The 16,042-nt window shown below is 36.2% G+C and overlaps 1 protein-coding gene across 8 annotated transcripts in view; it reads right to left on the bottom strand.

Annotated features, from left to right (window-relative positions):
• Erc1 (ELKS/RAB6-interacting/CAST family member 1) overlaps window positions 1-16,042 on the bottom strand; it is a 532,578-nt gene that overhangs the window by 78,809 nt on the left and 437,727 nt on the right. For all 8 annotated transcript variants that reach the window (XM_076854010.1, XM_076854009.1, XM_076854013.1 and 5 more), the window contains one exon: window positions 1,021-1,119. In XM_076854010.1, the coding sequence (XP_076710125.1) occupies window positions 1,021-1,119 (99 nt within the window). The remainder of the gene's footprint in view (window positions 1-1,020; window positions 1,120-16,042) is intronic.

Here is a 16,042-nt window from a genome sequence, read left to right as displayed (position 1 = left end):
TCTAGGTATTAGGAAGCAGGCAGAGAAAGCAAAGTGATTTCTTGGCAGGGAAGGACTGCTGACATCAAGCAGACCATTCTCCATTTTGATTTAATTAAAGACTTCCCTCTAAAATATAAGGTGGGCTTCAATTGGCTTAGTACATGTCAACATATTAGGACTATACTTTCTGAATTTCAGAAATAATAGCAATTTAGCTATCATTGCTACTTTCATCTGCAGTATTTCTGCAACTTCTCTTAGGACAGTGCCGTAGCTGTCATTTATGGAGATGTTTAGCAGGGGAGTTTTTTGTGACTCTTTAGTCATATGGATGTAATTACTTGATTATTTTTTTTCCCCTTAGCCATACATTTTAAGACTGAGTGTGATGGAGATGTTGAAATCTGAGTTTTGGCAATGGGATATGAGGTAATCTGTTCACCACTCTCCCCCATCCATCACTTTCAAGATTTTGGGAGAGTTCCCTTCTTCTAAAAAACTAGAATTGAATATGGCTTCCTTTAGGCACATCAATGTCTCTTCTGCATTGATGTGAAATTGAAGGCAACGATTTTCCTCGAGAATGACATGTTAGAGGGAATTGCTAGGAAATGGAGTGAAGAAACTTTCACTTTTAATAGGTGATGAGCTGAGATTTCATAATCTGCAATTAAATAGAAGTAACCTCTACACAAAGTTGTGCCTCACTGAGCTTACAAAGAGAGTCTTGTTTTTCTAACAAGGCATTGTTATTTAATAAAAAAAAAGCAGGACTTTTTCCCCCTGTGCAATTCAAGGATTCCTTGTCATTTTCAAATTTTTAAGAACCTGCTTTTAAAAAATTCAGAATCATCAACTTCCTATGTGGAAATTGAGTCTGTGTTTAAAAAAAATGTGAAGGAGTTTTCAAACCTGAATTAGATATTTACTTTTCTTTTTCTACTTTATACCTCAGAAACTGCAGCACACTAGTACAAAATACATCAAAAAAAAAAGGTGTGGTTTTTTTAAAAATAAAATATTCAGGGGAAATCTTACCTGGTCTGGGGAGGGCTTATGATTCGTTTGATTGGAATGGGAGGACTTGAAGTGGTCGTCTTCGTAGTTGTCGGCCATTAGTTTCATTCGATTTTGTGTCTGAGAAATGATTCATAAGGTTAAATTTAGACAAATCTCCTAATGACACACTATAAAGCAATAAGTACCTTAAGAATTTCATAAGAATAAAATAAACCCCATCTTCAATGAAATTAATTAAACAGGATTTTTGGGATCACTGGAACGTGTTTAGGCACTGTTATGGACAGAACTGTGTAACCTCCAAATTTATATACTGAAGCTCTAACCTTCAATGTCACTGCATCTAGAGATAGGATCTTTTTCTAGGGGAAGGGGGAATACTAAGTGTTGAACACAGGGGTGCTTTACTGCTGAGCTATATCCCTACTCTTTTTAGATTTTACTTTGAGACAGTGTTTTGCTAAGTATGATCTGGGCCACCATGTTTGGGGGAGATAAGGTCTTTAAAAGGCTGTTAAGGTTAAAGAAGTCATAGGATAAGCCAATATGACAGTGGCCGTATAAGAACAATCGAGAGGTCCATCTCTTCTTAGTTTTTTGCCATGTGAAGAAACAGAGAGGAAGAGGCCTCTGCAAGCTAGGAATAGAGCTCTCATCAGGAACTGAATCAACAGAAACCTTGATCTTAAGACCTCCCAGCCTTCAGAACTGTGAGAAAATAAATTTCTATTGGGTAAGTTACCTGATCTATGGCATTTTGTTTAGTTTCTTGAGCTAATGAAGACAGGTACCCAAATTGGTATTGGAATTTTTTGAGAGGCAATATACCCAAATCAAGCATTTATTTATATAGTGCTTTTTATTTTGAAATAAAGACTGGATTCTACTATATATAGGACTCTAACTTTATTTTTTACTTTATGATATATAGGACACATATTTCCATGTTACTATTATAAGAATCTATACATCTTTTAAAACAACTATTCAATTTTTTGAATGTTATAAAACATAAAGACCACAAATATCAGGGGAAAATTTATCATTATTTTTAAGTGAAATAATTATATAATCATCTAGAAAGTTGAAAAGAATCATTTGTAAAATTATTACCAACTTACTATAGAGTTCAATGATCAGACAGAAACTACATATATAAAATTCATTAGCTTTTCTTTATATCATCAATTGATACTTCAAGTTTTGAAAATCAGATATTCTAAAATCTTTCTCCTCAATTTTAAATCAAAAGATTAATATCCTATTGCCATTTCTCCATTTTACCAAAAAGGAGGAATGCACTGGTTATTCTATGTGATTGGTTAATTTAAGCCCTGAATAAACGAATAATATACTGAACATTTTAGAAAATCATTTCACCAAGTGTGCAATTCAAAAAATGCAGAGTACACTGTGCATAAAGTTAAACCCTAATATATGTTGAAATCCTAATATATATTGCACTAATAAAATATTATAAATACTTTAAGTTTTAAAGTATTAAAAATTACTATTATCTGAAAAATAAAGTTAAAAAGAAAGAAAAATTACCTGTGATTCCTCTAATCTGTGATAATCACTTTAAATATTTATATACATCCATTTGGTTTCTTCTCTGAGAACATAAAAAGGTACACGTTCTTCTGATTTTTCTATTTCTTGTCTATTTCTATTCTACAATGTTACCTTAAAAATTATGGTATTTAAGGGCTTGCGTTGTGGCTCAGTGGTAGAGTACTTGCCTCATATGTGTGAGGTGCTGGGTTTGATCCTCAGCACCACATTAAAAAAATATATTGTGTCCATCTATAACTTAAAATTATTTTATAGTTTATATTTATATCTATAAGGACATGTTGTCCCTTCACCAATTTTATTTTGTCAAAATTTAGTAATCTTAGGGTTATGGTTATTTAGTGGCAGATCACCTGCCTAGCATGTATGAGGCACTGGGTTCGTTCCTCAGCACCACATAGAAATACGTAAATAAATAAAATAAAGGTATTGTGTTCATCAATAACCGCCCCCCAAAAGTACATTCTTTAAACAATTAGGTTATTCTTTAACAATTTTTTTCTAGAAACATTACAAAAATTTGATTTAGTTTCATGAAGAAGTTTACAGAGATACATAACGATGACTGGGAAGCAAGTGCTTTAGAGTCAAATTGCTTAGTTTGAATTCTGGCTGTGCCTATTATCAGCTTGGGCAAATACCTTAAATTCTCTAAGCCTGAGTTTTCTTACCTTTAAAATGAGAACAACTTAGAAATTTCATTCCTAGCATAAAATCAATACCCAATAAATTTTACTTATCAATCTTCATCATAACTATTTTTTCATGTCATTAAATATTATTCTAAAATCTATTTTTTTTATGGCTGCAGAGCACTCAGTTGAATGGAAGTTTAATGAGTCCCATATTGTTGGTCATTTAGGAGCTTTTTATTTTCATTTAATACATATATATATATTTAGTTGTGGATGGACACATTATCTTTATTTTGTTTTTATTTATTTTATGTGGTGCTGAGGATCAAACCCAGAGCCTCACATGTGTGAGGCAAGTGCTCTACCACTGAGCCCAATCCCAGACCCTTAATGTATATTTTTAAACCAGTTCTTCCTCTAGTATGCAATGGTAACAAAGAAAATACAAATCAATAAATTATCTGCAATATCTAATCTCTCTTTTCTGGAATGGTCCCATGACCTTTGTTATGGTCTGAATGTTTGCATCCCTCAATGTGGTGGTAAGAAGAAGTGGGGGTCTTTGGGAGATGATTAGGTCACAGATTAATACCCTTATAAAAGAGGCCTGCAGGAGCTTGTTCATACCTTCTGGCATGTGAGGATGAAGCAAGAAGGTGCTATTAACAAAGCAGAGGACGGATCCTCTCCAGACACCAAATTGGCTGAGGCCTTTGATCTTGGACTTCCCAGTCTCCAGAACTTTGGACAATAAACTTCTATTGTTTATAAATCACTTACTCACTTATTTTGTTATAGTGACCCAATTGGACTAAGACAACTTTGAATTAAAGTAGGGAATTTTTATTCTGTCACATGGTATCACATGACAAATGGAGTCTTCTGAAAAGTACCTTTTAGAAGAGGGAGTAAAGGATAGAGGAAACAACACAGGCTCAATCCAGAAAGTGAGCAAAGCATCTGCATATCATTCATTTGCTTACAAAAGCTTTCCATTATAATTTTAATAGGAATGTATACTTGGCTAGTTACTTTCTTAGAGCATGAGACAATCTTCAATACTGATATCTAGCATTAAGTTAAAAAACTTAAAAGAAATCCAAATAAAGCATGCACAAATCCGTTTTCAAGCCAGAAAGTATTTCAAGTACTTCTTAGGAATGAGTATGTAAGCCTGAAGAAACCCATTCCAGTAGAAACCTAAGATCAAAGATTACTTATTTGATCCAAGTAAGCAAATACAGAAATAGTCTTAAGAACTTACTTTTCCTTCTAAAAGACATGAGAATGATCAAAGTTTTGTGTTCCTAGGTTAAGTATTCAGAAATTGGTGCAAAGTCTGTTTCTTGCATAGTCATGATGCTTAGTACTAAATGTCTGACAGCCTCCACAGCATGAGATGTTACATAGATCATGTAAATGACTGTACTCTTGAGTTTTGCTCTTGTACTGCACTCTTCTCAAGATAAGACTGTCCAAGTGTCTTCAATTTTGAACTATGCCGTGTGCACATAGCTCAAACCCCCTTGTCCCAATGACATCAAGAAAAGAAAGGAAAGAAGGAAGAAAGGGAGGCAGGAAGGAGAAAAGAAAGGAAGGAAAATGAATAAACTGGCTTTAGTTATAAGTGAAAATTAAATAAATGGCTTTAGTTATAAGTGTGTATGTATGTATTCAGGCCTACATATCCTCTCTGAGCAAAAGTAGTTTATTGTTTATTCTGTTAATCTTTTCTTCCAAGACTAAAATGTCAATGCCCAAACAAGGGGCTACAAAAGTTATATTTTGTAGAAAAAAATTTAGGTCAACAAAAAGGATAAGTTTATTATCTAAACCTGGTTTTTAAGGAAAAGTCTGAATTTCAATTGGATTTATATTGTTGTTATTGGCAAAACTATGAGAGTTATAACAGACTAAAAAATATTTATTAATCCTTCAGTAGAGACCTTAAGGGACATCAGATTGAATCACTGCTAAAATTATTATCCTTCTAACAAACAAGAATATAAGGGTTGGGGCTGTAGCTCAGTGGCAGAGCACTTGCCTAGCATGTGTGAGGCCCTGGGTTTGATCCTCAGCACCACATTAAAAAAAATAAATTAAAGGTATGCTGTCCATCTACAACTATTAAAAAAAAAAAAAAAAAAGAATATGACAGGATTCCAGGCACGGTGGTGCACACCTGTAATCCCAGCTGCTCGGGAGGCTGAGGCAGAAGGATCATGAGTTCAAAGCCAGCTTCAGCAAAAAGCAAGGTGCTAAGACTCTGTCTCTAAAGAAAACACAAAATAGGGCTGGAGATTTGGCTCAGTGGTTGAGTGCTCCTGAATTCAATCCCCGGCACGGCCGCCACCCCCCACCCCCCAAAAAAAAAGAATATGACAGGGGCTGCTGGTGAATCGTAAGTTGTTCTTCCAAACTGTCCTACTATTTCCTTTATCTTGCTTCTTATCAGAATTTCAACTTCATAATGAAGCAACACAGAGGATGGCATATATGACCACATGGACAGCATTGTGAGCTCCCTTCCTTTTCTAAGTCTTCTCATCATTCCAGGTATAATTCTCCACTGAACTTCTTATCTCCAGGAATGTAGTCATTATTCACCCAGTTGGGTACTTTAAAAATCTCATTCTTACATCCAACATGGCGGCGGGCGCGGAGAGATTAAGTCTCTGACCTCTTCAGCTACGCGGGCACAGGGAGTAGTAAACCGTCTAAATGCTGTTTGCTCAGGATCACTAGGTAATGCTGAGCTGATGTGGATCTGGGGTGAACAGTCTGGGCCTCTCAGAACACACACCGAGCCCGAATCGGCTGAATTCAAGCTCCCATTCACCTGCTTCTTGCAGACAAACTGCTGTGACGCAGCACTAAACGATCCTGCTAAAACAACTGGTCGGCCCTTCTGATCCTACGGAGGTTAATGCCAACCGAGTCTTCATAGGCAGTGGTAATAGGATTGAAACGGGGCTTGGGAGAGACAGTCAGGACCCACCCGTTGCACTGGTCACCCGGCAAAGGGAACGAACTGTCGCCATTTGCATGGGATACCACCATGGCAGAGAACTGACGTCACCAGAATGCGGCGGAGGAGATAACTTCATTGAAACCAGCGGCGACAGGTGTGTAATCCCCTACCCTTCCCTCTCCACACAGCAGAGAAACCTTAAGGGCCCCTCCCAGCTCTCCCGTGAGCACGATAGCCAGACCGAGGAGGGAGTCAGGAGTGGCGTGGGACCTGTGGCGCGGAACCCCCGGCTACCGTTCCCACCAGTGCTGACAACTGAGGTCTCTTGCACCAGCTACCAGGGGCGTGGCTACCGGAGGGCAAGCAAAATTCGCTGAGGGTTCTCAGCCCCAAGCTCTACAAACTTAGGGTGTGAGGGAATGGCAAACAGGGAGAGTGTGCCCAGTCTTTCATGAAAACAGGGCTCCGGGGAGCAGCAGACCTGGCGTGTAGCCAGTATTGTGGTGAGCATCACCGGTGAGCGGGGCCTGGCTTGAGGAAAAGTGGGGAAGTGACTAGACACAAGAGAAGGCCCTAGGCACTCAGGATTGGAGACCCGCCCAGTCGGGGAGGAGGAGCTACTGCACAGTGATTGGTTCCCGCGTATTGAGAGAAGAAGGTTGGCCCGGTGGGCACAGCTCCACCTACTGGAAGAGAAGTTAATCAAACTCTAAGACTGAATTTATTAATTTTTTTTAATTTGGGTTTTTTTTTCATTTTCATTTTTTTTGTAGTTTTTAAATTTTTTTAAAAAATTTTAATTTTTTCAAATTAAAAAAAATTTTTTTCTTTTCTATTTTTTTCTTTTGTCTTTTCATTTCTTTTCAATTTTCTTATTCCCCCTTCCTTGAATTCTACCTGCTTACTCTCATTCTCTTTAGTGACTTCTTCCCTTCCCTTCTAATACCTTTCCTCCCAAGCATCAAATAAATTTATAGGAGTAAACAGTAACTCAGCAGTCAAACAGAACAAGAAGTAACATGAGCAGCATGAAAAAGCAAGGAAGAAAAGGAGTACAAACAATGCAGGACAGCCTAAATATTCAGGAGGACCTAGAGTCATCAGAAAAATGGTCAAATAAAGAACTCAAGGAATACCTTAGACAGATGGAATGGAACCTTAAAGAGGATATGAGACAGCAGATTCAAACAGTGAAAGAACAAATTGAAAATGAATTACATAAACAGATAACAGAAGAAGTTAAGCATCTTTATCAGGAGATACAGATTATAAAAAAAATCAAACAATAATTCTAGAAATGAAGGAAACTATAAACCAACTTAAAAACTCAAATGAGAGTATCACTAACAGAGTGGAGCAAGCAGAAGCCAGAACGTCAGATAATGAAGACAGAATATATCATCTTGAAAAGAGTCTAGCCAACTCAGAAAGGCTGGTAAAAAAATCACAAGAAAAACATCCAAGAGATATGGGATAACATAAAAAAACCAAACTTAAGAGTCATCGGGATAGAGGAAGGTATAGAGATTCAAACCAAGGGAATGAGTAACCTGCTGAATGAAATAATTACATAAAACTTTCCAGAAATAAAAAAGGAAACGGATATACAAATTGTAGATGCATACAGGACACCGAGCATACAAAATCACAGTAGACCAACGCCAAGACACATTGTTATGAAGATATCCAATATACAGAACAAAGAGAAAATATTAAAAGCTACAAGAGAAAGGAGGGAGATTACATTCAGGGGTAAACCAATAAGGTTAACAACGAATTTTTCATCACAGACGCTGAAAGCGAGAAGATCCTGGAACAACATATTTCAAACACTGAAAGATAATGGATGCCAACCAAGAATTCTGTATCCAGCAAAATTAAGCTTCAGGTACGACAATGAAATGAAAATCTTTCATGATAAACAAAAGTTAAAAGAATTTGCAGCCAGAAAACCAGCATTGCAAAGCATCTTGAGCAAAACACTACATGAGGAAGAAATGAAAAACAATAACCAAAACCATCAGTGCGAACTGCCTCAGTAAAGACAAAGGGCGGGGGGAAAGCTAATCATGGAGAAACAAACTAAATTAAAAAAAAAAGATAAATAATCAAACATGGCTGGAAGTACAAACCATATATCAATAGTAACTCTAAACATTAATGGCTTAAACTCTCCAATAAAGCGACATAGGCTGGTCACATGGATTAGAAAAACAAATCCAACAATATGCTGCCTCCAGGAGACACATCTGATTGGAAAAGACATACACAGGCTGAAGGTGAAAGGTTGAGAAAAACATACCACACACACGGTCCTCGTAAGCAAGCAGGGGTGGCCATCCTCATATCGAATAAAATCGACTTCAAGACTAAGTTAATCAAAAGGGACAAGGAAGGACATTATATACTGTTAAAAGGAACCATTCACCAACAAGACATAACAATTATCAATATTTATGCACCAAATAATGGTGCTGCGACATTCATAAAACAAATTCTCCTCAAGTTCAAGAATCAAATAGACCACAACACAATAATTATGGGTGACTTCAACACACCTCTCTCACCATTGGACAGATCCTCCAAACAAAAGGTGAATAAAGAAACTATAGAACTCAATATCACAATCAATAACCTAGACTTAACTGACATATATAGAATATATCAACCATCATCAAGTGGATATACTTTTTTCTCAGCAGCACATGGATCCTTCTCAAAAATAGACCATATATTATGCCATAGGGTAACCCTCAGTAAATATAAAGGGGTGGAGATAATACCATGCATTTTATCTGATCATAATGGAATGAAACTGGAAATCAATGATAAAAGAAGGAAGGAAAAATCCTACATCACGTGGAAAATGAACAATATGTTACTGAATGATCAATGGGTTACAGAAGACATAAAGGAGGAAATCAAAAAATTCTTAGAGATAAATGAAAATACAGACACAACATATAGGAATCTATGGGACACAATGAAAGCAGTTTTAAGAGGGAAATTCATCGCCTGGAGGTCATTCCTTAAAAGAAAAAACCAACAAATAAATGAGCTCACACTTCATCTCAAAGCCCTAGAAAAGGAAGAGCAAAACAACAGCAAATGTAGTAGAAGGTAAGAAATAATTAAAATCAGAGCGGAAATCAACGAAATTGAAACAAAAGAAACTATTGAAAAAATTGACAAAACTAAAAGTTGGTTCTTCGAAAAAATAAATAAGATCGACAGACCCTAGCCATGCTAACGAAGAAAAGAAGAGAGAGAACTCAAATTACTAACATATGGGATGAAAAAGGCAATATCACAACAGATGCTACAGAAATACAGAAGACAATTAGAAATTATTTTGAAAACCTATATTCCAATAAAATAGAAGATAGTGAAGACATCAATAAATTTCTTAAGTCGTATGATTTGCCCAGACTGCGTCAGGAGGATACGCACAATTTGAACAGACCAATATCAATGGATGAAATAGAAGAAGCAATCAAAAGACTACCAACCAAGAAAAGCCCAGGACCGGATGGGTATACAGCAGAGTTTTACAAAACCTTTAAAGAAGAATTAATACCAATACTTTTCAAGTTATTTCAGGAAATAGAAAAAGAGGAAGCTCTTCAAAATTCATTCTATGAGGCCAACATCACCCTGATTCCGAAACCAGACAAAGACCCCTCAAAGAAAGAAAACTACAGACCAATATCTCTAATGAACCTAGATGCAAAAATCCTCAATAAAATTCCAGCGAATTGGATACAAAAACACATCAAAAAAATTGTGCACCATGATCAAGTAGGATTCATCCCTGGGATGCAAGGATGGTTCAATATACGGAAATCAATAAATGTTATTCACCACATCAATAGACTTAAAGATAAGAACCATATGATCATCTCGATAGACGCAGAAAAAGCATTCGACAAAGTACAGCATCCCTTTATGTTCAAAACATTAGAAAAACTAGGGATAACAGGAACTTACCTCAACATTGTAAAAGCTATCTATGCTAAGCCTCAGGCTAGCATCATTCTGAATGGAGAAAAATTGAAGGCATTCCCTCTAAAATCTGGAACAAGACAGGGATGCCCTCTATCACCACTTCTATTCAATATAGTTCTCGAAACACTGGCCAGAACAATTAGACAGACGAAAGAAATTAAAGGCATAAAAATAGGAAAAGAAGAACTTAAACTATCACTATTTGCGGACGACATGATTGTATACCTAGAAGACCCAAAAGGGTCTACAAAAAAACTACTAGAACTAATAAATGAATTCAGCAAAGTGGCAGGATATAAAATCAACACTCATTAATCAAAGGCATTTCTGTATATCAGCGACAAAACTTCTGAAACGGAAATGAGGAAAAACACTCCATTCACAATATCCTCAAAAAAAATAAAATACTTGGGAATCAACCTAACAAAAGAGGTGAAAGATTTATACAATGAAAACTACAGAACCCTAAAGACAGAAGTAGAAGAAGATCTTAGAAGATGGAAAAATATACCCTGTTCATGGATAGGCAGAACTAACATCATCAAAATGGCGATATTACCCAAAGTTCTCTATATGTTTAATGCAATGCCAATCAAAATCCCAACAGCATTTCTTGTAGAAATAGATAAAGCAATCATGAAATTCATATGGAAAATTAAAGACCCAGAATAGCAAAAGCAATTCTAAGCAGGAAGTGTGAATCAGGCAGTATAGTGATACCAGATTTCAAACTATATTACAGAGCAAGAGTAACAAAAACAGCATGGTACTGGTACCAAAACAGGCAGATGGACCAATGGTACAGAATAGAGGACACAGAGACTAATCCACAAAGTTACAACTATCTTATATTTGATAAAGGGGCTAAAAGCATGCAATCGAGGAAGGATAGCATCTTCAACAAATGGTGTTGGGAAAACTGGAAATCCATATGCAACAAAATGAAACTGAATCCCCTCCTCTCGCCATGCACAAAAGTTAACTCAAAATGGATCAAGGAGCTTGATATCAAATCAGAGACTCTGCGTCTGATAGAAGAAAAAGTTGGCTCCAATCTACATACTGTGGGGTCGGGCTCCAAATTCCTTAACAGGACACCCATAGCATAAGAGTTAATAACAAGAATCAACAAATGGGACTTACTTAAACTAAAAAGTTTTTTCTCAGCAAGAGAAACAATAAGAGAAGTAAATAGGGAGCCTACATCATGGGAACAAGTTTTTACTCCTCACACTTCAGATAGAGCCCTAATATCCAGAGTATACAAAGAACTCAAAAAATTAGACAATAAGATAACAAATAACCCAATCAACAAATGGGCCAAGGACCTGAACAGACACTTCTCAGAGGAGGACATACAATCAATCAACAAGTACATGAAAAAATGCTCACCATCTCTAGCAGTCAGAGAAATGCAAATCAAAACCACCCTAAGATACCATCTCACTCCAGTAAGATTGGCAGCCATTCTGAAGTCAAACAACAACAAGTGCTGGCAAGGAAGTGGGGAAAAGGGTACTCTTGTACATTGCTGGTGGGACTGCCAATTGGTGCGGCCAATTTGGAAAGCAGTATGGAGATTCCTGGGAAAGCTGGGAATGGAACCACCATTTGACCCAGCTATTGCCCTTCTCGGACTATTCCCTGAAGACCTTAAAAGAGCATACTACAGGGATACTGCCACATTGATGTTCATAGCAGCACAATTCACAATAGCTAGATTGTGGAACCAACCCCGATGCCCTTCAATAGATGAATGGATAAAAAAAATGTGGCATTTATACACCATGGAGTATTACGCAGCACTAAAAAATGACAAAATCATGGAATTTGCAGGGAAATGGATGGCACTAGAGCAGATTATGCTAAGTGAAGCTAGCCAATCCCTAAGAAACAAATGCCAAATGTCTTCTTTGATATAATGAGAGCAACTAAGAACAGAGCAGGGAGGAAGAGCAGGAGGAAAAGATTAACATTAAGCAGAGACATGAGATGGGAGGGAAAGGGAGAGAAAAGGGAAACTGCATGGAAATGGAAGGAGACCCTCACTGTTATACAAAATTACATATAAGACGTTGTGAAGGGAATGGGAAAAAAAAAAAACAAGGAGAGAAATGAATTACAGTAGATGGGGTAGAGAGAGAAGATGGGAGGGGAGGGGAGGGGGGATAGTAGAGGATAGGAAAGGTAGTAGAATACAACAGTTACTAATATGGCATTATGTAAAAATGTGGATGTGTAACCGAAGTGATTCTGCAATCTGTATTTGGGGTAAAAATAGGAGTTCATAACCCACTTGAATCTTATGTATGAAATATGATATGTTAAGAGCTTTGTAATGTTTTGAACAACCAATAAAAAAAAAATCTCATTCTTTTTTTTAAAAGAGAGAGAGAGAGAGAGAGAAAGAGAGAGAGAGAAAGAGAGAGAATTTTAATATTTATTTTTTAGTTTTCGGCGGACACAACATCTGTTTGTATGTGGTGCTGAGGATCGAACCCGGGCTGCACACATGCCAGGCGAGCACACTACCGCTTGAGCCAAATCCCCAGCCCCAAATCTCAGAATCATTCTTGACCCTTTATTCCCAACTTCTGTTAAAAATGAAATCACAAAGTCCTGTTGACTCTGCTTCCAAATTTTCCCCCAGTAAGTGATTACACTGTTTCATCCATATTATTATTGATGAATGTCTAAAATTGTTTCTATACATTGTTGCCATAGTTACTATCTTCCAATAAAAAAAATTTAATCCTGACTATTCCCACTTTAAAAAAGAAAAACCTATCCACTGGCAGCAGACCTTCCAGTCTTCACAGTGAACAACACCACATCAAGGCCCTTCACCATCTAGCTATATCTTACCACTCATGTCTCATTTTTCTTTTCTTTACCCCTTTCCTTTTTCCTCCTTCCTCCCTTCCCTTCCCTTCTCAGTGCTGGGGATGAAACTCAAAGCCTCATACTCCTTACCAAGTGCTCTACCATTGAGCTACACCCTAAGTCCAAAAATGTTTCAAAAAATATTTTTACTTGTAGATAAACACAATACCTTTAATTAATTAATTTATTTTAATGTGGTGCTTAGAATCAAACCCAGTGTCTCACACATTGACAGGCAGTGCTCTACCACTAGGCCATATCCCCAGCCCCCAGACTTTTTCTTTCTTTCTTTTTGAGATTATTTCTGACCTCTATTTTTTAAAAACTTAATTTATTTTAATTTGTATATATGATAGCAGAATGCATTTTGATTCACTGTACACAACTGTAGCACAACTTTACATTTCTACGGTTGTACACAAGACTTTTTCTTATTATTTGCTATTTGATGGAACTTGTCTCTAAAAACAATTGGGCTTTGTATTTGTTGGAAGAATTAAACTGATTTAATTTGTGGTTTCAAGGACTATTCAGGTTTGTAAAGTTACATACTGGCATAAAAGTCTTCATCATGTTTTCTTCTAATTTAAAAAGTCTTTTTGGTAGCTGTAAATGTGCCTCCTTTTTCTTTCCCAAATGCTGTTCACCTATATCTGCTATCGTTTTTTTTTCCTTGAATAATTTGTCCCACTATATTTGACATCTAAATCTTATCTAGTTTGTAAGTCTTCCTCAAGAATCAGCATTTAGTTTCAATAATCTTCTCTAAAGTTTGTTTTCTGTCTCATTAATTTTGCTTTTAATTTTCTTTCCTGGAGTGATTTACTATGACGTTCCTGTGTTCCTTTTCTAAATTTTGTTGTTGTTGTTATCGGGGACTGAAACCAGAGGTGCTTAACCACTGAGCCACATCCCCAGCCCTTTTATATTTTGAGACAGGGCCTCACTAAGTTATTTAAGGCCTTGCTAAGTTGCTAAATCCTGCCTTGAACTTGTGATCCTTCTGGCTTAGCTTGCTGAGTTGCTGATTACAGGCATGAACTACTGTGCAGTTCTCCTTTTCTAATTTCTTGACCTGGATGCTTATTTCACTAATTTTCAATATGAATTTAAGGATTTAAATTTTCCTTAAAGAACCACTGTACCAAAATCTCACAACTTTTGATATAGCTCTAAATATTTTGCAATTTCCATTTGTAACATTTGCCATTTTCCAATTTTGCAATATTGCCCTTCAAAATTTTCTCTATGATTTTTCTGAAAACTCCTATGAGATGAATGTTGTGCCTTCTCAGCCTATTTTCCATGTCTCCTAATTTCTCTTTTCATATTTTCTATCCCATTTTATCTCTGCACTGAATTCTGGGTAATTTTTGTAGCATTACCTTCCAGTTCATTAATTCTCTTTTGAGATTTGTTAACTTGCCAACTAAGTTTTTAATTGAATACTGGATATTGATTATTTGACAAATCTACATGTACTTTTCAAAATGTTATTATATTTTTATGCCTTTATTTTATTTATTTATTTTTATGTGGGGCTGAGGATCGAACTAGGCAAGTGCTCTATCACGGAGTTACAGCCCCAGCCTCAGTGTTTTCTTATAGTAGCATAACAGATGATGATAGTGGGACACCATTATATATATGCTGGGGTGCTACTGCTGCTGGGTTATCTTTACTGGTAGGCTACTTCAGTAAAATCTAGGAAATTGGCTTTTTGTTGGTTTATTTGTTTCGTTTTTGTTTTTAAGAAAGAGAAATTATATGAAATAACAGTTATTTAAAATTCATATATTTTTAAAAATATTTATTTTGTAGCTGTTGGACACAATACCCTCTTATTTATTTATTTTTATGTGGTGCTGAGGATTGAACCCAGGGCCTCACGCATGTGCTAGGCAAGCGCTCTACCGCTGAGCCACAACCCCCGCTCCTCATATTTTTTTCTTTTCTTTCTCTCTCTTTTTTTTCTTTTGAGCTCTAGGGATGGAAAAACTCAGTACCTTCAACATGCTAGCAAGTGCTCTGTCATTAAGCTACATCTCAGTCCTTTTCTTAAATTTTATTTTTAGACATTTCTCACTAAGTTACTTAGGCTGGCCTTGAATTTGTGATCCTCCTGCCTTAGCTTCCCAAGCAGTTGGGATTATAGGCATGTGCCATTGGACTGGCCTTTAAATTCAGATTTAAGATTATAACTCTTAATCTAATTTAATTTAACTTTTGATTTTATATCTTTTTTCCTTATGCCAAAAAAACATGATTCCCAACAATAGCAACATAATTACTTCCCATTTGTTTTGTTTGTCAATATAATGCTTTTCAAATATCAACACCAATACAGTTACTATCAACATGTCTATAGAATGAACTTTAAAATTTCTTTGCATTATTTTTCTTCTCTTTGGAGTTTATCCTACTGAGGATATACTGAGAAAAATCTGCATTGAAAGGTTAGCTGAGGGCTGGGGATGCGGCTCAAGCGATAGCATGCTGGCATGCGTGCGGCCCGGGTTCAATCCTCAGCACCACATACAAACAAAGATGTTGTGTCCGCCGAAAACTAAAAAAAAAAATATATATATATATATATATTTTCTCTCTCTCTTTAAAAAGAAAAAAAAAAGGTTAGCTGAACTAATTCTTTGTTCTATGTGGTTATGCCAACAATTTAACATATAATTAGACTTGTTTCAGTTTGATTTCAAATTTCAAGGTTTGGTTTTCCCCATTTTCTGATCAATTTTATTTTTCATTATGAGATAGATTCATTTCATTTTAGAATGAAAACTATATAACTAGGTACATTCAGAGAAGACTTGCTTCTATCCCTATCTTCTCTATCCAGTCTCCTCCTTTTTGTAGGCAACTTTTTTGTGTAAGTTTCAATTTATTCTTTAATTGTTTCTTCTTAGAATTATAAGCAGACACACACTCTGGCACACATTTATGCACATTACCCTCTTTC

The sequence above is a fragment of the Callospermophilus lateralis genome, chromosome 4 (assembly GCF_048772815.1).
Source record: "Callospermophilus lateralis isolate mCalLat2 chromosome 4, mCalLat2.hap1, whole genome shotgun sequence".
NCBI classification, from domain to species: Eukaryota; Metazoa; Chordata; class Mammalia; order Rodentia; family Sciuridae; genus Callospermophilus; species Callospermophilus lateralis.
Note: the sequence above shows the minus strand (reverse complement) of the source record. Positions and strands in the feature narration are given on the sequence as shown.